This window comes from Elaeis guineensis, chromosome 10 (genome assembly GCF_000442705.2).
Source record: "Elaeis guineensis isolate ETL-2024a chromosome 10, EG11, whole genome shotgun sequence".
NCBI classification, from domain to species: Eukaryota; Viridiplantae; Streptophyta; class Magnoliopsida; order Arecales; family Arecaceae; genus Elaeis; species Elaeis guineensis.
Window position 1 is genome coordinate 5690233 of NC_026002.2, and position 22726 is coordinate 5712958.

Below are 22726 nucleotides of genomic sequence, written 5' to 3' on the forward strand. Positions count from 1 at the left end.
CTCCCTTCTACCAGCATGCCTACCACCTACTTTGTTTGACAGCTGACGTGATTGATATTTGAAATAAAAGGTTCATTTGGTCGGATTGTTCCACAGTGAAATATCTCTTGTCCACAAAAAAACACACAAGGAGTTTGATCCTACATATCCAGACATTGAGAGTCTAAGATGTAATAAGCATCAGCTCATTGCCATTGCAGCCAAAATACAAAAGAAAGAGGAGAAGAAAGGAAGGAGAGAAAGGGAAGAAAGGTTGCTCCATCTTCCATATTAGAAACATCTTGCTTAGTTAAGGTAAGCTCTTCTTCTATCATTAATTTAGCTTACATAAAATAAAATAAGATAATTATGTTAATTTTTTCTTCATAAAATTGCGACTTTTCATTAAACTTCATCATTTTTGCTTTATCAAGAACTCATTCAGATCAATTACAAGAGATCGTTGTTTGGCTAAGAAGCTTAGATACCGATATGCGGTACGGATACTTTATGGTACGGATATACCGATACGGCAAAAATTGAAAAAATCACGATACGGATACAGCTAGATATTTTATATTTTTATTAATATTTAAATATATATAATATTTCAATATTAATAAAAATATATGAAAAAATTGAATTATATATATAATATTCAAATATTAATAAAATCAAGTTCCCAAATCTCAACTAAATTTATAAGTATCATCATAAAAAACAAACAAACACTTGCAATTAACGAAAAAAAATAAACGAGCAGTCTAAATAAGTAGAAGAAATCAAAATAGTAAGTCTTGATAATCAAGTAATAATAATTTCAGCTGCTTCATTCTCTGCATCATCAGCAAAAAGCTTCTTCTCCACATCTGATTCATCAAGGGATAAACTTGCAATCTCAAGAACTCCAGCACTATCAAATGAATCAAATTGATCTCCACCAATGTCCCATATCTTTATCTCTTCCTTTTGATAATCTTTACTCTTTTTAGACAAAGGACGAAGGTTTGTATGTACATATACTAAATCTTCAGCTCTTTTTAGATTGATCTTATTCCTCATTGAGTGAATAAATGAATAAGTACTCCAATTTCGTTCACAGCATGATGAAGAACAAGGTTGGTTAAGAAGTTTCAAAGCAAGATCTTGAAGTAAAGAAAGTATAGCACCATGCACTACCCACCAACCAACTGGCTCTAAAAGCCATGTATTTTGCCGCACCGAAAACATACCCGATGCTGGTACAGGCTTGATATAGGCGTATCGGTGCTTCATAGTTGTTTGGTAATCAAACAAAGATCTCCAATAACCTGGAAGACCATAATATATCATAGTGTTAGTTTTGAATACGACCAATTTATCATATATATATTACCTTGGAAGTTCGAATATTTAAACAACAAATAGAGCGGCAAAACTTCAAGATAAATTTAAAAGAATTATATTTATGTATATATATATAAGAGAATCTCAGGCATGTATCAAGATGCTCGATCGGAAAAGCTGGGATGCCCCCATCCTATAGGATTTAAAACCTTGGACAATACCATCAATATTAGCACCATAACATGTATGTTCACTGTTGAGGCAAGGTATATCATTCTTAGTATAAACCAAATATTCTTCAGATTTGTCGGGTTGATCATTCGTGGCAACTTGAATAAGAAAGATTAACGATAAGAAAAGAGGAAGATGATAAACATGCAACCCTTTTTCTTAAACCTATGGATGGTCAAGTAACTAGAATAAGTAGTCAACAGCTAGTTGCTCAGTTGGAGGGCACCCTCTTCTATCAGTGATAAATCTCAAGTTCAATCCTGAGCAATGGTGCATAACTACCATGTTCTCAAAAAACAAAAAATGAGAAAGAGAGTAGCTAACAAGTTTACCATGCCGGTACTAAAGCCTGGACTGATCGGCTAGCGGCACGGTCTAGTATTGCCCCCATGCCGTTCCATATCAAATCGAAACCAACATAGAGAGCAGCGAAGGGAAGGAAAGAAAGGAAAAGAGAGAATGTGTGTGCAAGGGAAGGAGAAGGAGACAGAACATCCAAAGGCCGCTGGAGGCCTACGGTGGCCCGTCGAGGCCACCAGAGGGTTGCTGTGCTTGCTAGAGGGCCAATGAGGCGGGAGAGAAGGAAAAGAGGCAAAAAGAGATGGATGGAAGAAGGGAAGGAGAGGGGAAAGAGAGAGAGCCTCTGGAGGCCTGCTGACGCCACTGGAAGGCCAAGGCTTCCAACTTCACCCAAAATCATGTAAAAAAAAAAAACGAAGGCGAAACAAGGGCATCCGTCTGTATTTCGATCGGAAGCATCGGCCCTCCAGCAGCCTCGACGGCCTCCGGATGTTTCTCTCCATGTCCTCTCTCCTTCCCTCCTCTCTCTTTTCCTTTCTTTTCTTCTCCCTCCCCCTCCTCGCCAGCCCTCCAGCGGATGCAATGACCCTCCGACGGCCTCGACAAGCCACTAGAGGCCTCCGAAGGCTCTCTCTCCCTCCCTCCCTCCCCCATCTCTTTTCCTTTTTTTCCTTCTCCCTCCCCTCCTCACAAATGTCTAGTTTCGAACATCAAAATCACCTTAGTTGGCCGCTAGTATAGTTCGACATGCCCCGAACTAAATAGTTCAAGATAGATCCGCCAACCATGGTAGCTAGAATAAGTAGGGCAATAATTATGAAAAACCTTAAGGCTTTTGGAAGATTTTATTTTTATCCTAAACTTTGATTCGTTTCAATCAAGTCCTCGAACTTTAAAATATTACAATTTCTTCCCAACCGCTACTTCCATCCGACAGCCATGACAGAAATGATCACGTGCTATCATGTAGCACAATGGAAATTGATGTAGCTAATATGGAACCCTAAACTCTTTCTCCTCCCTTTTCCCCTCTTCTAGCTAGGATCCTTTTCCCTCCACCACTACCTCTTCTAAAACCCCACCACCTCCTACACCAGCACCTCTGCCTATACCATCACAAACTCTAAAGTCTAAACCCTCTCTATAGCTACCACCACCAAGACTGCATCCAACACCGCCACCAAATCCACCATCGCCACATGAAGCAAGCCATTTTCATGGAGCATATGCTATAGAAGGGCAAATCTCTCTCTCACAACAGCCCCTCGAAGTAATGAAACTCCCTCAAACCATGCCAGGCCCACATGCTAGTCACCTTCCTAAACACCTAGAATCCTCACCCCTCCAATCTCCAATATGACCAACTTCTTGGCCTCCATTAAGTAAGAGGAACAGCAAGATAAATGATCTGCACTAGAAAGAAAACCATTCCAGATGCAGGAAAGAATCAAAATAAATAAAGATAAATTAATCAAAGGCGCCTCAAAGAAATAAATTAGAGTAAACTCGTGTTTTTATTCACTTAAAAATTTCAGTTGTAAAGATCTTAATAACAACCATAACATGAAAAATGGATCACTTTTACAATTCCAAGAAAACTCGTCCCTCAATCTTTACAATAGCACTCACAATCAAAAAGCAAGAATGGTAAAAAAGAACACCATCAAAAGTTTCTTCAAGGATTTAAGGTGAAGATGTCCCCACAAAAGAAGTTGGAGTCTAAGACATTGTTGTGGCATGAGAAGGTGCCTGAAGGCACGATGTTGAAGCTCATTTGGAGCATGGCAATGAATGGCCTTAATGTGAAGCCTTTGGAGCTCTTCTTATGTTAGAGTTCTTGATCATAAGGGCCTTGATTTCATAATGTGGAAGCAAGGTCCATGGAACCGATACTGGGATCCATACCAACCGATCAATGGTACGAGTCTGTACAAATCCGTACCGGATAGGACCGGCGCAAATCGACATAGAAGCGAAGAAAGGAATGGAAGAGGAGGAAAAGAGAGAGGGGAGGGGAAGGAGGGGGAGCGGAGGAGAGAAAGAGGGTGGATGGAGGAGATGCTAGTGGTGGCCATAGGTGAGCCGCGGCACGCTCGGAGGGCCGCCAAGCCCTCTGCTTTCTCCGTCAAATCATGGCCGAGAGAGATAGACAGAGAGGTGGAGAGAAAAAGAAAAGAAGAGAACGAAAGCCAATGGAGAGGCCATCGGAGGACCTTCGACTCACTGTCGAACGGCGAAATCATGGCCCGCGGCTCCGCAGGTGTGAAACAGATGATTGCCCATGTTTCATGAATTTAAAATCATTATTGGCTTCACTATTCATCATTGTTTTTTTAAAAAAAAATACGATGAACAGAGAGTCGTCGCTATTCCACACCCGCAGCTCCGCCCGCGCCCTTTTCATCGTTCAATAGCCACAATGGCCACTCGACGCCCTACGACAGCCTCTCTGCAGTTGCGCTCCTTCTGGTACCCTTGCTCTCCCTTTCTATCTCTCTCGATTAAACGTCCTATCGAACGATACGAAGCTACGAAAGCCTCCACGATCCTCTAGCGGCATCGTTCCGTCTTTCCCTCCCCTCTCTCTCTTCCTCTTTTTCCCTCACCCTCGTCTGGTATTCTGATTTGGAAGGCTAAACCATCTCAATTTGCGATCAATATGGCTCGGAATATTTAGAACCGTTCGATTCGAGACAATTCTATGAACCATGTGTGGAAGAGTTAGTGGGGTGGGGAAGATGGCTAGGGGAAGAGTATAAGGTTGATGGATGGGTTGGGAGAGAAGTGAAGAGGAGAGGAAGGAGAGAGAGAGAAGAAAGGAAAATAAGAGAGATGGTTTTGGTCGAGGCCTTGGCCTGGTGGTGGTTTTGAGGTTGGTAATAGTGGTAGGTTCGGTGACAGTGGTGAAGGTAGTCTTGGTGGTGGGGGAGGGGCATGGCAGAGAGTTTGGAGTTGGCAATGATGTAGGCAGAGGTACTAATGGTGGGAATTTCAGAGAAGATCGTGGTGGAGGGAAATGGAGGAAAATGAAAAATAGAAATCCTAGCTAGAAGAGAGAAGAAATAGGAAACAAGGAGTTTTAGGTTCCACATCAACTAGTTCTATACCACATCAACTTCTATTACGTGTCACGTAATAGGATATGAGCATTTCCGTCACAGCCATCACACAGTAGTAGTCGGGGGAGAAATTGCAACATTTGAAAAGTTTGAGGACTTAATTGCAAATAATTGAAGTTCAGGATAAAAATGAAAACCTCTAAAAACTTCAAGGTTTTTAACATAAATAAGCCATATACATCAGGATTTTTGACATAATTAAGCCATATCCATCCATCCATCCATCATATATATATATATATATATATATATATATAATATATATATATATATAGGGGCAGACTTGGATAAGATCAATCGAATTTAGACTCAAATCTAGACAGGTCAAATTTGGACAATGGGAATCCTACATTGATGATCCAAACCGTTGGATGTGATCTACTACCTCAAAACTACTTGCACACTAAAAATCATATGATTTAAAGACTCCTAGTCTATGCATCAAGTGATCAAAAAATACATCTAATTCAATTTATTTAGATTGTCCAATCTTTGACTACTTGATGCATAGACTAGTAGTCTCTAAATCATATGATTTTTTGTGTGCAAAAATTTTGAGGTAGTAAATCACATTCAACGGTTTGGATCATCGATGTAGGACTCTCATTGTCCAGTTTTGACCTGACCGGATTTAAGTCTAAATCCGATCGACCTGATTCTAGCCTCTCTATTATATACATGTGTGTGTGTGTTTGTGTCCACACACCACACATCCATATATGCATATGCATGTATGTGTGTGTGTGTGCGCTATGTATAGACACACACACATACATAAATATGCATATATGTATATGCATATATATGTGTGTATGTACACACACCACACACATATACATATATATATATACATACATACATACATATATGTGTGTGTGCACACACACCACACACACATATATATATATATGTATGTACATACATATATATATGCACATATATATATATATATATATGCATGTACATACATATACATATGTACATATATATATATATGTATATACATACATATATAGATATACATACATACATTACATACTACACACACACACACATACATACATATATATACAAGGGGAAAGAAAACAAGTAGTTTGGGTTTGGCTATCATTCAGTGGACCATTAACAAAGCATTCCAAGCTTTGAGGTGAATGAACTATGCATAATGACACAAAGAACTCAGACTAACAAATGCCAGCTAAACTACACGTGGCTAAGAATTCTAAAATGGACTTGATCCAGCTAAAAATTCCAAAAGATTTTTAAAATATTAAACCCATTTTGTTGAAAAAACATAGAATCAATTTGATAACTGGATCAGATCAGATCAAGATAGATTTGATTCATCCTACTAACCAAAAAGTCCCAATGTGAAACATAAAAATTAAATCTGAAGTTATTTCATGTTAGGTTTGGGCAACTGAGAGTGGGTGTAGGTATGGAAAGTAAGGACGTGCTTAGAAAGCGGATGCAGGCTTAAGGCTTCCAGAAAGATTCTGAAGGTGGGTGCATCAATTCTGCCTATTGACAGCAACCCTTAGATTGATCTCGAACAGCTTGGACCATGTACCAAAATAATATCTTTATGGAACTACTAAAAATTAAAAAAATATCTATATATAAATTAACAGAGGATCCAAGATGGTACAGGGGATGATTGAATGGCAGAGAACAATAACTCAGCAGCAAGGAGAAAATGGCAGACAGCAGAGTTCAATGGCTTGGTGTTGCAGCAAGAGCTGTGGAGGGCAAAGATCAATCTTGGAACGAGAGCTGGGAAAGAAGCATGGATTGGCAGATCACCTGCAAAGAAATCAAGGAAAGGTGTTTGGAGGATTGGCTCAGGCATTGGTAACCATGTGCTAAGATGGAGCCAAAATATTAAGGAAAGCAAAGGCAATTTATTTTTAGTAAGGTTTCTGATCTTATCTTCGGTTCTCATGAGTATAATAGCAACAGCAAAATCAACTTGCACTTTATTGTTAGTATAGTTTTTGTAATAGCACCTAAATTTATAAGAAGCGTATAAATTCATCAAAGGGAACTTTTTATGATGCAGTTAGTCCTATGCAGCTAATAATAAAACAATGCAACCTTCCATGAGAAAACTGACATGCAAGGCATGGACCAACTGAGAAAAGTGAAGGCTCTAAAGATGAGAGGAACGACAAGGATGTAATTGCAAATTTTCAATCACAAAGAGATTGTTTACTGGTTAGCCATCTTTCTTTGAGCTAGTCTTTAGACAATAGAGAGCCAACAGTATCACCATTTCAGTATTCTATTATTAATACATTATAATGGCATTGGAAAGCATGAAGGAAATCTCAGGAGCATGGAAAGAAGACATACCTCCTCTGGTAATTTGTGCTGCTGTCAGTAAAATAAATATTCCCTTCCTCATCTATATCTAAATCATTTGTGAAATTTAACGGGACTCCTTCTGCCTCTGTGCTTAGTGGTGTTGCCAGGCCACCTTCTGGGCCTACCTTCAACAACCCAAAATAGGCATCAGCAATGTATAAATCTCCAGTTTTCTTGTCAAATCGAAGACCTAGTGGTCGCCCGCAGATATGCTCGTTTCTCAAGTAACTCAAAGCAGATGGTTTCGGGTCACATAACTCCGATCTATACGAAACAAATAGCCACACAAAATTAAGAAGATTGAGTTGAGCACACATTCAACAAGTTTCTTGAGATGAATAAGTACAGCCCGGTAATTACAACAATTTATGAGACAGATATTTGCTGATGCTATAGAGTTGATATATGCTATAAATTCATGCGTGAGTGCATATTTTGTCATTTAAAAGTTTGACTGAAGCTTTTGCCAAAAATGTATAGTTCTTTGGTTCATTAGAATAGGATGCTAAAGCAGGTATTAGTAGTTTCATGCCTTTTTTCCCTACAAAATAAATATTTTTTGAGAAAAAAACACTTGGATTCCTCTTGAAGTGAATAATATGTGGAGACTACATAAATTGTGAATATTATGACTTCAAAACTATTCTCAGTTCAACCCTTATTGCATTTCTTTGTGCTTTGTTGTGAAGTTTTATTTTTACCATATATATTTGATTTACTATATTTTTCTATGTTTGCAACCTTAAGGGCCCATTCTTTTGTGGATAAATATCATAAAAAAATTGATCAACTTTTCCATTGACAAACTAACCCATGTTCTCACACTTTTCAAGATGGATAAGTTACTATCCATAGGTAGCATTTACCCATGAAATGGGAGAAAAATCTTATCCACCTAAGGGGTGGCTAAATCATTTTTCCATCAGCTAGTAAAGTAGGTATTTAATGTTATTCCTAAAATGTCTCATCCTCATTTTCAATATCTCCATCATTCAATGCCCAATAACTTAGTCATATGCTTTCTCCAAACCTAAAAAGCATAAAGGATATTAAGAAAAATATGGATAAATTATTTAGCAACTTACCCACAAAAGTAGCAATGCAAAAGAACATGGGTAATAGATTTCGAAGCCACTTTCCCATGCGTAAAAGAACATGGGTAAATCATTTTTCTGTCTAAATATTGTCTGAGAAATATTTACTTAGGAAAATGTAGATTCCCAGGTAAATTTTTTACCCACAAAAGAATAGGCCCTAAATTATCATGTTCCAATGTTGCTCTCTTTTAGTTTGACACTGTTCAAAATAAAACAACTTTTCATAACATTTTTTATCCAGGTCGCATCAAAATGTGGTTCCAAAACTGAAGTTTAAAGTTTCAGGAAAAGATATTCATCCATTTTCCTTTAATACATTATAAGTACACCGAATCAAAATGACGTTTAGAAATTTATAATATAAGTGTAGCTCTGTGTCTTACCTAAAATCCATGAGTAAACAAGCCTTGTCCAATCTCCTATGGAGCTGATTGTATCACTAAATTCCATCCAGGCGATGCCTTAATTTATGGCCAAAGTTTCCTATTGTTATGCTGCCTTCCTCAGGGTGAAAGTGAACCAGATAATATCTATTCAGATCCGTTCATATCTGAAAGAAATTTGAGCATCCGACCAATATCCATATCTGTATCCGCATCCATAAAAAAAAATGGATATGGATATGAATAGACACCTATCCGATCCATATTCGAATATCCGATTCTATTTGTAATCTTATTTAAATTTATATATCACTCAAGAACTTTTAATAAAAATATATAACCACATTAACATGCTATTGATTTTACTCAACATCCACAGAGTAATATTTTTGATTCTGTACTCATAAAATTTAATTATCTGACTGATATCCATATTTATATCCATACTTCCAACATCAGATTTGTATCCGTATCCATTTAAAACAAATATGGATATGAATGTTTACATCCGACTAATATTTGTATCCATATCCATTCATCAAACAAAAAAAATATGGATATGGATATACTGGTAGCCGATCCGGTATGCCTTCCTCAGTCTGCAAAAGCCTTCTATCACCATTAAACTAGGGCTTTCCTCCCTTCCCCACCAGAGGCAGCTTCTAACTCACATCAAACATGTTTGGTGACCAATTTATCCAAGTTAATAATCCACCATGTGATACATATTGAGGTGATTTCAGGATTTTTTCCAAATATTCTGAATCTCTATTCTATTCATCATCTATTTCATATTATTCACTTCTAAGATCTGCCACTGGATTCTCAACATCTTTAGCAATGTCCAAAAAGTTACAATAGGGAGAACTTTTCTTTGTCCATTTGGTTTTTCAAATACATATCAAAATATGTGTATGCCCAAATTGAAAACAAAGGATTTAATTGTGCAACTTGTGTAGCTTACCAGGCAAATAACATGTCCTCCCATGGTTTACAGAGCATGCATAAATGAAGACAAAATTAGTGAAAAAAGACAACTTTGCATGAGGATAGAGTAATCAAAATGTGTTAGTGAGACTACATTGTTGCATTACTGTACATAAAATATCTGCATCACCTAAAAGTATGTGGCATTCTCAATATTTGTGATAGTGGTGAATTATTTGAACATTTGTGTAATGCACGTACACACACTTTTTATTTTCTAGACATTTTCCAGAAAGATTTGATTTTCAGAAACTATTGCAAGATGTCTGCAACATTTTTCCCATCCAAATTTTCAAGTTTAAAATCAGACTCCACACTTAGATATCAGAATTCTCCTTTATGCACAATAGTTGAGGCTATAGATCATCTCTAATTGTTCATTAAAGAGTGGTATCTTACAATATTTATGAACTAGGCTATCACATGCAGACTTTACCATTATTGTAAAATGTCAGTTGACAGAAGACCCTGAATTATGCATAATTTCATATGAACTGGAGGTGGGTGAGTTAGAGAACTCAAGAGATCACCTAATCATAGAATTAGAGGTTATAGGGATCATAGAATTTGCTAATTTGCTAGAATGTTGCATATTGTCAAGCACTTCTGACTGAAGAAACTAGCAGTGGATAAGCCAGCAAAATAATTTCAGCAGTAACTGAGAAATTTTTTTATATATATCTTTACTTTATTCCAAATTCAGGCATATGTTCCTATTTAAATGCCAACCTTAAAATTAGAATTTACATATTTTTCTCAAATTAAAAAAAAAAGTATCCAAACATCTACTTCAGAATTGAAGTTGGTGTCGGCATTTGAAAGCCACTAAAGAGCATCACTGCTGGTTCTGGTGCTAAGCATGTAATCAACATTTTTAAATGTTGTTTTCACTATTAAAGAAAATGGTGGCAGTCAAAATATTCACTTTAATTTTTCTCAAAGAACTTGACAATTATATGTCGGAGCTCCAGCCCACTAATTAACAAAACAATAGAGAAAAACATATTGTTATTTCACTTTCCTTTTAGTTGCACCCCGTTGCCATAAGGCTCCGAGGAGGTGCTGATGTGGTTGGAGTTTGATGTTGTTCGAGCTCCGCGATGCCAGAGAGTACTGCAAAGAAAGTCCACATTGTCGGGGTAATTCCGATGTGGGACCCTCCGATACTTAAGTCAACCGGAGCTTTAGGAACAGTAAAGACAAAACACAAACGATAACAAGAGCCGAAAGGGCAGAGAGAGTTCTCCTTCCTCCTTTCTTAGGGTTTGCCCTTCTCTCGAGTGTTTGAGTTTACTTGTTTGCTTGCTTATCTGAGGATCCCTTTCATATCTCTTTTATTTAGAGGTTGAATCCGTAGGTCAATAGGCGAAATCTGTGAGTTTTTAGGCCTAGCTCTATAGACCGTTAGGCTACGTTCTGGCCCTTTATTGAGGGAGAAATATCTCCCACCTCTGAATCGAGGTTGTTAGTCTTGGATGCCAAGTGCAGGCTTCACCCACACGACTGACCGAATTGGTCCTCCTGGGTCTGCAGCTGGTGACCTTACCACGTCATCTTGGGTGCGCCTTAATGGAGAATTAATGCCGATCGACGGGTCTCTCCTGCAGCATATGCCCTCCACTCCCGAGTTCAAAGTGATCTTTGGGTTTCGAGCAAAGGGAGCAGCTGCCTTGGTAGTTGAACCGCTAATCTGGTTTCCTCTTGGACGCGCTTGCATTACTGCTTTCAGAAAAAAAATTTTGGAGATTAATGATGCATCGTTTCGCGACTCGCACTGCCTTTATCAGGGAAAGAGCTCAAGAAGTCACAGGATGATGCTTCTAAGAGAAAAAATCTAGAGATTGCCCATGGACTTGCCAAGGGCCTGCCATGTGGCAAGCCTAATAAATTCTGAGGCACGCTTCGCGAGTTATCTTATGCAGCTCGATTGGATAAGGGTGTGATGAAGGGCTGCATAGTCCATCGCTTCAGGGCTAGCCAAATGGCAAGATCTGACAACTCGATGACCGAAGCCACACTGCCAATGGTCAGTATAAATAGATCAACCATCCGGTGGGGTCTTCTACCATCCCACTATTAGTTGCTCTTTTGTCGCAATAATCTTCGGACGTAGATTCTTCTTTTCTTGTCTTGTAGTCATAAAGCCATCGCTATTGTCCATCAAGTAGGCAATGAAAAAGAAGATGAGCTCCTCAAACGGGAAGTCCTCATCCAAGAGGGCGAGTACCCAATCGGAGCATTTTGGCCATGACCCATTGCATCCTTGGCAAGGATTGAGTCTGTTGTAGCCAAGAGGCCATAGGTTGCTGCATCGAAGTCGCTTCGGGCTTCTTTTTCATCGGGTTGGGCCCCACCTCCCTTTGAAAAATCGATAAGGCTTGAGGCGAACCCTCCTCTACTTGGAGGCAGTGGGGGGTTCGCTGAGCCTGCAATGTAGGTTTCCGCCGAGATTAGGAATAAGTGCATCATGGAGTTTAAGATCTAGATGGACTTTAAGGATGAGCTTGTCGAGGCATCTTCAGTTGGATTCATTCAGGACATCGAGGACTGCAAGACGTGTCTGAAAAAGATGGTCCCAAAGCTAGATCTGAGGCGCCTTCACCTCAAAAACAGTGACGAGAAGATTGGGATGTTTTCTTCGGACGAAGGCTAGTTCTTTGTCCCTTTTGTATTTATTTTTGGCGCCTTCTTCTTAACGAACCTATGTAAATAAATTTTCATTTAATAAAAAATATATTTTCATCATGTTTATCTCTCACATGAAGTTTTTTGCTTCTTTGTGATATTGGTGTGGCTGGCTCTTTACCTCGATCAAGGGCTCGAATGGTTCAGATAGGCCGACAGGATTGGTTCCCACACTTAAGCCCAGATCTCCCTTGACCTTGTTCGAAGCGCTTGCTTCACCAATATGTGATGAATGAATTCTTGAGAATTGTGTGCTTATTTGTGCCACGCACTGGATGTCGATTGGTGCCGTATCACCTACCGCAAATCAGAGAAGATGATTCATCTCCGGGTTGCACAACAAAGAACTGTACAATCGGGAGATCCGGTTGGGCTCGCATTTAATGCCGGTACCTGCTTTTCAGGAAGCACGGCTTCTGAGATCCTTTAGGTGGCGATATTTGTCGCACGATCAATGTGATGTTTGAACTCGCTTGGGCCTGCCCCTTTATAAGTAGGGGTTCTGCCACTTGGGGCTAGTATAGCCTTGGTCATCTTCCATAATGCTATGGTGGTGCTGCCTCATCTCGTGTCGAAGGATCGTCGGTGCTCTTTTCTGCCTCAGAAAATCTCCTTTTTCCTTTGATCAGTCACAAAATGGGGAATTCTACGCTCAACTGAAACTGCTTTGTAATGAGTTCCTTCAAAATGTATACGGACATTTTGAATGAAGTGCTCCTTTCATTGAAGTTTTCTCAAATGTGTCATCCAGTGCTCCTTCATTCTTTAGGTGGGCCTTTGGATGAGTTAACTCTTCTCTTGTGGTCATCGCCAGCTTCTTCTGGCAGTATAAGATCTCCAAGGGATTAGCTCCTGTTTGGCTATAATGGGCCTTGTGGCTACAGTGGACCAGGTGTGGCGACAGTGGACCACATAAAATTTTCGAAAGGGATGCTCCGATTGGCTACCGTGGATCGTGTAGCTATAGTGGGCCACGTGTGGCTACAATGGGCCACGTGAATTCTCGAAAGGATGCCTCGGTTGGCTACAGTGTGCCATGTGGCTATAGTGGGCCACATGAAATTTTCGAAGGATGTTCCAGTTGGCCATAGTGGGCCATGTTGGTTACAGTGGACCACATGAAATTTCCAATGGGATGCTCTAGTTGGCTACAGCGGGTTGTATGGCTATAATGGACCACGTGTGGCTATAATGGACCATACGTGGCTACAACGGGCCACATGAAATTCCCGAAGGGATGCCCTGATTGGCTATAATGGGCCGTGTGGTCACATGAAATTTCCAAAGGGATGCCCCGGTTGGCTATAGTGGACCACGTGTGGCTACAGTGGGCCACATGAAATTTTCGGATGGATGCCCGATTGGCTACAGTGGGCCACATGAAATTCCTGGGAGGATGCCCTGATTGGCTCAGTAGGCCATGTGGCTACAGTGGGCCATGTGTGGCTATAATGGGCCATATAAAATTCTTGGATGGATGCCCAAATCGACTACAGTGGGCCGTGTGGCTACGATGGGCCACATTAGTTATACTGGACCGTGGTTGGCTTCAATGGGCCACGTCGACTGCAGTGAACCATGTGGGGTCTCCAGAGGGTTAGCCACATTGCCCAGTAAAGTGAGGCTTCGGCTCGGGTATCCTCGAGCTTCTGCACTAGTAAGACTTTTGCATTCTGAAAGGTCTTGGAGAGCCCTTTGCCCTTTCTTGGATGTCAAGCCACCTTAGTTCTCGAGTCTTGGGAGGCTTAAGGTTTTGTCTACACGTGGGGTCCAGTAGAGGATCCAATTACCCTAGTTGGGTTGTCTTGACCGCATGAGCCTTCCAAGGTTATCTCGAAGGTACCATCATTGGGGCCGAGCCTCGTTCAACATAGCCTCAATTCTATCCTACTTTGGATCGGCTAGCAATTTTATTCTTCAAAAAGCATGATGAAACACAATGTCAATTAAATTATTATTATAAACAAAAATTGTATCTGCATCATGGTCGGCTATCATTGGTAGTGTGACGACAACGCCATTGACTTCCCTCTAAGATCTAGAAGGAAAATGATATCCCCCAAACGCCGCTCCCCTTCTCTCCTTAATTTGGTCTCCTGCCCCACGCCACCAGCTGGGGTGGAGATGGTGTTAGTGACACCGGCTGTTAGTCGATTGTTGTTGTTTTTCTTGTCAACCACTCGATTTTGCCGCTCTCGAACATACTTGCCGAGGTAGCCTCTGCGGATCAAGACCTTGACCTCGTCCTTAAGCTGATAGCACTCCTCGATGTCATGGCCATGGTCACAATGAAAACAACAGTACTTCCTCTTGCTCCTATCCGAAGAGGACTTCATTAACCTAGATCACTGTAGATATCCTTGATCCTCGATCTCCATCAAAATCTGAGATCGAAGGGTAGACAAAGAAATTGTCGAACCATCGAGGACTTCTCGAATGGTAGCTCTTTTGCAGTCGGAAAGACTCCCACTCGATCTGAGCTACTCAAGGATCTTCCCAATTTCTCTTCCTACTAAAGATCTTTCCCTCCGCTTGCTTATGGAGTTCTTGAGCTTCCTCCGTCTAAGAGTACTTTCGAGCTCGAATGAGCTAATCAGCATAGTCCCTTGAAAACTTCTTGCGAAAGAAGATAAAACGCTCATTTCGCAGCTCTTGCTTAAGCGCCGACATCGCCACTGATTGGTCGAGGCTCCGCATCTCAAGCATGGCGGCGTTAAAGCGCATGATGTAGTTGCACAGTGACTTGCCTCTTCTTGCTAGAGAAAGAAAAGACTATTCAAGTTCCCTGGTTAGGGTCGGCAGCTGCTAAAGTGAGTAACAAACAGTTTGCTGAACTGCTCGAACAAGTGCATAGACCCAGATTAGAGTCCTGAATACCATTCGTGTGACTTTTTAAAGGTGGTTGGAAAGACGAGGCAAAGGAGGACGTCTAAGACGTCCTGCAGCATCATGAAGGTTCTATAACCCTGCAGGTGGTCAAGGAGATCCGCAAAACCGTCATATAGCTCCAGTTAGGATACGTTGAACCCTTTTTGAGATTGATTTCTCCAATATGGCATGAAAAAATAGCAAATGAAAGTTGAAGTTGAGGCCATCATTGCTCCAATGAAGCCCACTCTAGACTTCACCAAGACGATGCTCGATGTCTTGGACTCTCCTCTTGAGTTCCTTCTTCTGTCGAGATCTTTCAAGCTAGAGAAGCAAGCCGAGACCCAATCATCAATGGAGGAAAAGCTTCTCAAAGATGCCTCCTCCCTTAGGCTCCGACGAGAGAAGGAATGGATTGCCATCGCGGGGGAGCGATAGCAGTGTTGCCAGGGAGCGAATCTCGGACTCTAAGAGTGAGATCGCCGATTGAGATGGGAGGAAGCCACTTGAGGGTCCAACTCCATGTGCTGTTGTTGTCACTTCGTCACTTATTGCAGTTGCTACACAGCATCGATCAATGCCTGGATCTGGTGAACCAGGGCATCAAACTATGGCGAGTCTATTATGGCCAGGGGTTGCACTACAATGGACCCGCAAGCAACGTTACTCTGGCTGTGGCGGACGGATTGCCTACGGGAGGTGCCGAAATTTTGCACTCTCGTCCGCACCATGGTTTCTTTTCTTTCAAAAGGGGACAATTGTCCTTCCTCTAACGCCAATGTATTGCCATAAGGCTCCAAAAAAGTGCTAAGATAGCTAAAGTTGGATGCCGCTTGAGTTCGACAATGCTGGAGAGCATCTGCAAGAGAAGTCCACACTCGCCGGAAGTATTCTAGTAGGGGACCCTCCAATGTTTAAGTTAATCAGAGCTTTGGAATAGTAGAGAGAAAAGATAGCGAGAGTCGGAAGAACAAAAAGAGTTCTCCCTCCTCGGAAAAGCTGCTAGCTGGAATCTGTGAGTTTGTCAGGCCTAGCTCTACAGGCCTTTAGGCCACATTCTGGCCTTTATTTAGGGAGGAATATCTTTCACTTCTCTGAATCAAGATTATTAGTTGTGGATGTCAGGCGCAGATTCACCCACACCCACGTGGCTGGCCGAATTGGTGGTCCTAAATTCACATCCAGTGTGACCTCACCACGTCATCTTCTTGGGTGCGCATCAACGGAGGACCGGTCCTGGTGGCGGATCTCTCCCGCAACACACCCCATTTAAATAGAAATCTGATACCAATTATGGACATGGCAGCGCAACAACCATGAATCCACTTTAAATGCTAATCTTGATTATAAGAATTGGAAGGAAAAAAAAAAAACTCCCCTAATGAATGCACAAGTCAAAAAAATAAATTCTTCTGCAGACACACTACTGACCAATCACCGTCCCACAAGACAGAGACAATCCCTCAAGAAGCTTGCTTCAGATAATCAGAACCACCATTCATCGCAAGCAAACAAAAGGAAGGGAGATAACTGCAACGGAATGAGGTGATCGAAGCAGGAGTTTCCTTCATTTTCAATTCATCAGAGAACGGAAAGCTAAATAAACAAAGGCCCTTATAACCACTGACCGGCGGGTGGATAAGAAACAGAGAGAGAGAGAGAGAGAGAGAGGCAAGGAAGGGACCTGATGGGCGAGGTGTAGGCGAAGTCGGACCAGGAGTGGCCGTTCCAGAAGAGGACGCGGCCGTCGGCGACCCCCGTATAGGGCCCGCGGCCGAGGGGGTCGAAGGCGACGCTCTCGGGGCCCTGGATCTGGCCGAGGAAGCGGACCTCCGCTCGCTGGAGCCGGTCCTCAGGGTCCCGCGCGGTAGGGAGCTCCGACCACGGCGGCAGCTCCACCGGGTAGGCCTCGAAGCCTGGAAAGTCGGCCATGGAGCCGTGGCCAAGAGGGTCCGTCCCACAGTAGAGCGCCGCCAGGAGGAACGCTCCGGCCAGGACGATTCCCGCCGGCGCCATCGGCATCGCCAGAGGTTTCTTCAGTAGGGTGATGGAGGGGTGCCGGCCTTGGGGGTGAGGAGAGCGGAGGGCCGGTGGGGATTACGAGGTGCTTCTCCCCGAGTGTGTGGCACCAGATATTATGGACCGTGGGTGCGGTGTGGAAGACTGGAGGGTTCAGGAGTGAGGCGAGGAGCAGCAACCAAGCGGGGTAGGTAGGGCGTTCGGTTTGGCGTGGGCGGACAAAATTGTCCGCTCCGCCATCGGACAGTGACCCCAGTAATCGGAAGGGTTGTTGGAGGGACAATCACGTGCAAGTTAGCTGCCGGCGCTGCTGCTATTTTTATATTAACTAGTTATAATATATTTGTTCGTACACCTGAATCAAACATAAATAATTATATTATTTATATTTTTAAAATTTTAATTTATGATAAAAAAATAAAATAGCTGTAGCAGCCAATAGAACCTGTTGCTGCTAAGGGTCGGTACGAAGCAGATTGATCCTCGCTCCAACATCCGCATCGGCTTTGAAATATTATAAAAAAAAAAAATTACTTGTTAAGATTTTCGCCTTCGATATCAAAGTCAAATCATCTCAAGATAATAATGAAGATTTTGAATGAAAAATTAGAGAAAGATCTAAAGTCAGGAGAGAGATAGGGCCACTACTATTTTATACTTAGTACTTGTTATAAAATCAATTCTACTTTGTATGTTTCCATCCTTTCTGCTCCTATAGTAACTATTCCCAAAATTAAAACCAACCCTCCTTGCATCTGAGTTATAAATTTTATATACCTCTTCTTTTGAAGAAAATACATTTCACTTCTAGATTTGAATGTGAACCAACAACTATGTTCGGTAATGAATTTCATCTTGAGTAGATATCTACATATATTAAATAATTAAAAAAATGTCAAGTCCTCCAAAATAATAACAGCTCTAATAACACATTCAGAAGTAGTACTTAATCGATTATAATGAACTTAACTGATAACTTGCCTACATTCATGATCCTTTATGTGTGTGTGTCAGTGAATTTTGGAATATGTATTGTTGCTGCAAATTCCCAGCTTGGGTCGGATTGGCTGGAATTGGGTGGCAGTCAGCAAGAAGTTGGCAATCGAATCTGTAAAATAAGCTCCTAGCCGAAGTTGGCTCTGGCAAGAATCTTTCGACGCTCAAGTCAAAAAATTACAGAATAGATGGGAAGGAGTGCATAAGAGTGAGAATTGCATATCTTGGAGGTCCCCTGATTACCTCTGTTTATAGGTCAAGGAGAGAGCCCTAAAAAGGAAGAGTTGGAAGCTATCCTGACTTCTTCAAATATGTCAGTCCAAGCTTTTCGATCTGATTTTTCAGGATTGGGTAGTTATGGTTGTCTTATCTAACTCATGGCCAGCTGCTCCCAATAGTGTTAGAACCACCACAACCCCGAACCACTCTTCTAAAAGATAATTGCCCAATAAAGGAGGGATTTATTAGTCTTTATTCATAAGGCACAGAAGCCCACGCCTATACGTACTGCGAGTGGACCTGAGGGGCTTAGCACTAGAGTCTACCCCCTTCAAGCTAGATCGACCCCAGTGGCAGCTAGAGCGGTCATTCTCCCTTTAATTCTCCAATCCAATGATGAGTTGACCCCCCATAAGGAGTCGATCCTCTGAGAATTGTTGCCATATCACCAGCCACATAAATCTCACGTGAGACCCCAAAGGGTGTACGTTAGAATATACACAGCAATTCCTCCAAGCAACTATCCGAGGGGCCGAATGAAACTCGAACCTGCAACCTTGCTCTAATACTAGATGTCAGGACCATAAGCCCTAACTACTCTTCTAAGAGGCAATTGCTTAATAGGAGGGATTTATCAGTCTTTATCCATAAGGTACAAAATCCCACGTCTATACATGCAGCAGGTGGGCCTGAAGGGCTTCGCATTGGAGTCGACCCGCTTCAAGCTAGATCGACCTAGCAGTAGGCGAAGTAGTTAGTCTTCCTTTAATCCTCCAATCTAGGGAGGAGCCGACCCCCCAATGAGAGATCAACTTTTCAAAAATTGTTGCCACATCACTAACCACATAAATTTCATGTGGGACTCGAAAAGATGTGTGCTAGAATATAGCCAACAAGCAGTCATGTAGTTTGAAGGGATACGCGGGATCTCTTGATCAACCCTTTCAAACTTATTGGTCGAAGTAGAGATCGGCCGAAGTATGGTGGTTATTGAAGGTAGGGGTCAACGGTCGATGCACGAGTCAGTGACCGACCCTTGGGTCAACCATGACTGAGGTTCACTAGTATCTTCGGTTCGGACATCAAAGACTTTCTACCCATAACACATGTCCCCTACTCCCAAGTCTGATCTATAATAGGGTTGGGCGAAGGGACTATTAGTAAACTAAGTTTGCTAAAGACACATATCATCAGCCTAGCCCTCTGATTAGAATGATGCATCCGATCATTTGGGCAAGTAGAAATGTCACATCATTGAGGCCAATCAAGAGCCGCTATTGAGGGGGTGTCAGATTCGAAGCACTTTGGTGCTATTTGAGACGTGCACATAAATGTGCCTCCTAGAGTTATGATTTTGGCTTACTTAGTAGTGCTATGTGGTGGCCATTCGGTGATCTCAGGTGGACCAATGCGGGCTCAGGATCATCGAATCTTTTTATAAATAAAGGCACTATTTTCATCCTTCGTTCTTTCTTTTCATTGCTTCATTCTTATGGTCTTCTTCTCCCCTACGACAGCGGTGTTCATCTGAAAGAGTCTAGGTCCCAATAGCATCCTCTAGTCATCCAAACATAGAGTGATTTCCAGTTAAGTAGGTTGGTTTTTCAAATTCCTCTTCAGCCATCTTCCAATTGGTCTTTGTTTTCCTTGTGTATTGCTTGTTACTCTTTTTTGCTTTCGCTTTTCTTCCCTTGCTTCTTTTTAGGGTTGGTTTTTCTTGTAACCTTAAGATGTATGGATCGAAGAAAATGGCGGTGAGCCGGTCCCCTGATCCTCCTTTGGAAGGTGACCCCAAGGAGTTGGATGCCAGGCATGGGCTAAGGACTTCATGTCCGGATAGTACCATTCGACACTAGACTCAGATGACCTTCGTTGCTTCAGATCCAATTTAGGATTCCTTTCGAATATGAGTTGGAACTCTCGATCCCAGTGGTCGGGTCTGCAACCCTCTTCCTAATCGGCTTGCTCTGTATGAGGAGTCATTCAAGGCTGAACTTAGATTTCCTCTTTATCCTTTCATTATCGATCTTTTTAAATTTTTTAATATAGCCTTAAGTTCAATGGTTTCAAACTCTTGGTACTCCATTGTCGGTTTCTTGGCTACCTACTTTCTGGCTGAGATTCAGCCATCTATATCTTTTTTCAATCCTTTTTTACTTTCAAGAGGCATCCTTACGTCAATGATTGATGGTATGTCTGTTCTCAAAAGGAGATTTCTCCCTTGATCTGATGCACTCCTTCTGTTTATGGTTGAAAGGAGCACTTCCTTTATGTTTCTTATTTTGCTATTGAGAATTGGGGATTTGCTCATTGGGGTGATTTAGAGAGTCTGCCCTTTGAGCTCCTATAGTAGGAGATGCAGAAACTTAACATTTTAATGCTTGCACGGATACAAGATTCTACTGAGTCTCTATAACGTTAGTTTCAGCTCGACTGACCCCTGAGATAAGTGTTGGTTCATCTAACCTAATTTTTTCTCTTTTTTCTTCTCTTTTTTTTTTTGAATTGCTTCACTTCAATGCAAAAATGAGGCTGAAAGAGTTTGAGGAATGAAAGAAGTTGAACCTAAAAAAGAGAAAGGCTTCATCTTCAACTTCTGGTTTGACTGGTCAGAAGAAACAATGCCAAGGCATTGCTATCTAGGTAAAGCAGCCTACTAAAGGGGGTCCTACTCCTTCAACCGGAGTGGTGTTGGCTTCCCTGATCTAAGCTCTGATGCCCATCACCCCCAGCCTTGGCCCCTATCCCCAGGCTTCAATGTCACCTTCCAAAGCTGAAAGAGTTGACTCGACATCAGTTGCTCCCTCCACTGGCTAGGGATCGAGGATCTCTTTGGTCTCATCAACAAGTTCTGCTTTAGAAGGTCATCAAATGGCCTGCAACTTGCTTCGGGGCATGCTCCTTCTAGTGGACGTCGATAGGTTAAAAAGGCTAGAGTTTAGGCATCCAGCAAAGAGATGCCATTGATTATGTCATTCAAATAAATTTCTTTGATCCTCATTTTCCCTTATGCATATTTTTAGTAACCGACTTGATTGTTTCTACAACTTGATCATTATGTCATCATTTTTACCAAATCTACAAAGGCAGCAAGGTTGGAGATCGTCATGCCCGTAAAGATGTCGAGGCCTTTCGAACAAAAAATGACATGGTCGAAGCTAAGGCAAAATGCTTTAAAGAGATGCTATAAAAAGTTAAGGTTGTATAGGTAGTGATCGAGGTAGTGTGAGTGGCAGTCGAGCCTACTCAGAAGAAGGTTGAAGCTAACCTTCTGAAGAAAAGAAGAAGCATTAAGTGGACCAGGAAAAAGCCACTGAGGCTGTGAAGAAAATGGAGGGCATGGTCGTCGAGGCTGATCCACTAGTGGTTGAGGCGTTCCGCACCTCTTAGGAATTCACTGAGAAAAAAATCTTCACTAAAGAAGCTTTCTTTATCGAGCAAGATATGCTCCGACAAAAGATAACCACATACTTCCTCGAGTTAGACTTGTCCTTCTTGAATGGAAATAAGGTTGGTGGAGACCTTTGATTGAGCCAGTGGTCGAGAGGTAGCCTCAGCCAGAACCCATGACCGTCGAGGAAGTGCACCTTCAACTAGAGCCTGTAGTTGTCGAGGAAACCTTTGGAGTAGTAATGAAAGTTTCATGAGTTTCTCGGATGTTCCTCAGCTTGAGGTTGCTAATGCCTCTGCTTAGGCTTTGACTTGTAATCTTGTTTTCTCATTTTGCCTATCATATAAAAAATGAATTGTTTATTTAACAAAAAAACTCTTTTTTTTTTATCTCCAAGGCTTTTTCTGTGTCATGTCCTTACTGTATTTCTATGCAATTTAGCCAGTGTGGGCTTTATGGATGTATAGTTCCTTATCATCGCATCGAGCCCTTACCGAGAGCTGTGGCTCTACCTATCAATGTCTAAATCGAGACTTTTGAAAAAGAGGCTGCAAGGCTAGTAAAAAGGCTTCCAAGGCAAGTTGAAGGGCTTTAAAGAGAGAGAGAACCTGCATCGAGGCTCTTATGGAAGTGAAGCTCTTATGGAATATGCTTCGAAGAAGAAACGCTTAGCCAAAGCTTGCGTGAAGTCGGATAAGGCTATCATGGAAGCAAAATGGGGTGCCACCAAAAGAACCACACGATGCCATAATGAACTTCACA

At 41.6% G+C, this 22726-nt stretch overlaps 1 protein-coding gene across 2 annotated transcripts; it reads right to left on the reverse strand.

Annotated features, from left to right (window-relative positions):
- Positions 1-1160: 1160 nt before the first annotated feature.
- Positions 1161-17625, reverse strand: LOC105053479 (protein STRICTOSIDINE SYNTHASE-LIKE 3). 2 transcript variants are annotated; one of them, XM_073244877.1, is made up of 3 exons: positions 17024-17625; positions 7308-7583; positions 1161-1289 (listed from the first exon to the last, which is right to left on the reverse strand). In XM_073244877.1, exons 1-3 carry the CDS (start codon positions 17359-17361, stop codon positions 1268-1270), a joined length of 636 nt encoding a protein of 211 aa, XP_073100978.1. In that variant the 5' UTR covers positions 17362-17625; the 3' UTR covers positions 1161-1267. The 2 variants fall into 2 exon arrangements, with proteins under 2 accessions (XP_073100978.1, XP_010932965.2); XM_010934663.4 differs by lacking the exon at positions 1161-1289 and having other exon boundaries at positions 7268-7583; positions 17024-17624.
- Between the last annotated feature and the right edge of the window lie 5101 nt (positions 17626-22726).

Coding starts and splice junctions, on each gene's coding strand:
- LOC105053479 (XM_010934663.4), bottom strand. CDS start 17,361: ATGCCGATGGCGCCGGCGGGAATCGTCCTGGCCGGAGCGTTCCTCCTG. Junction 7,584..17,023: donor GCCTACACCTCGCCCATCAG/GTCCCTTCCTTG, acceptor TGTTTCGTATAG/ATCGGAGTTATGTGACCCGA.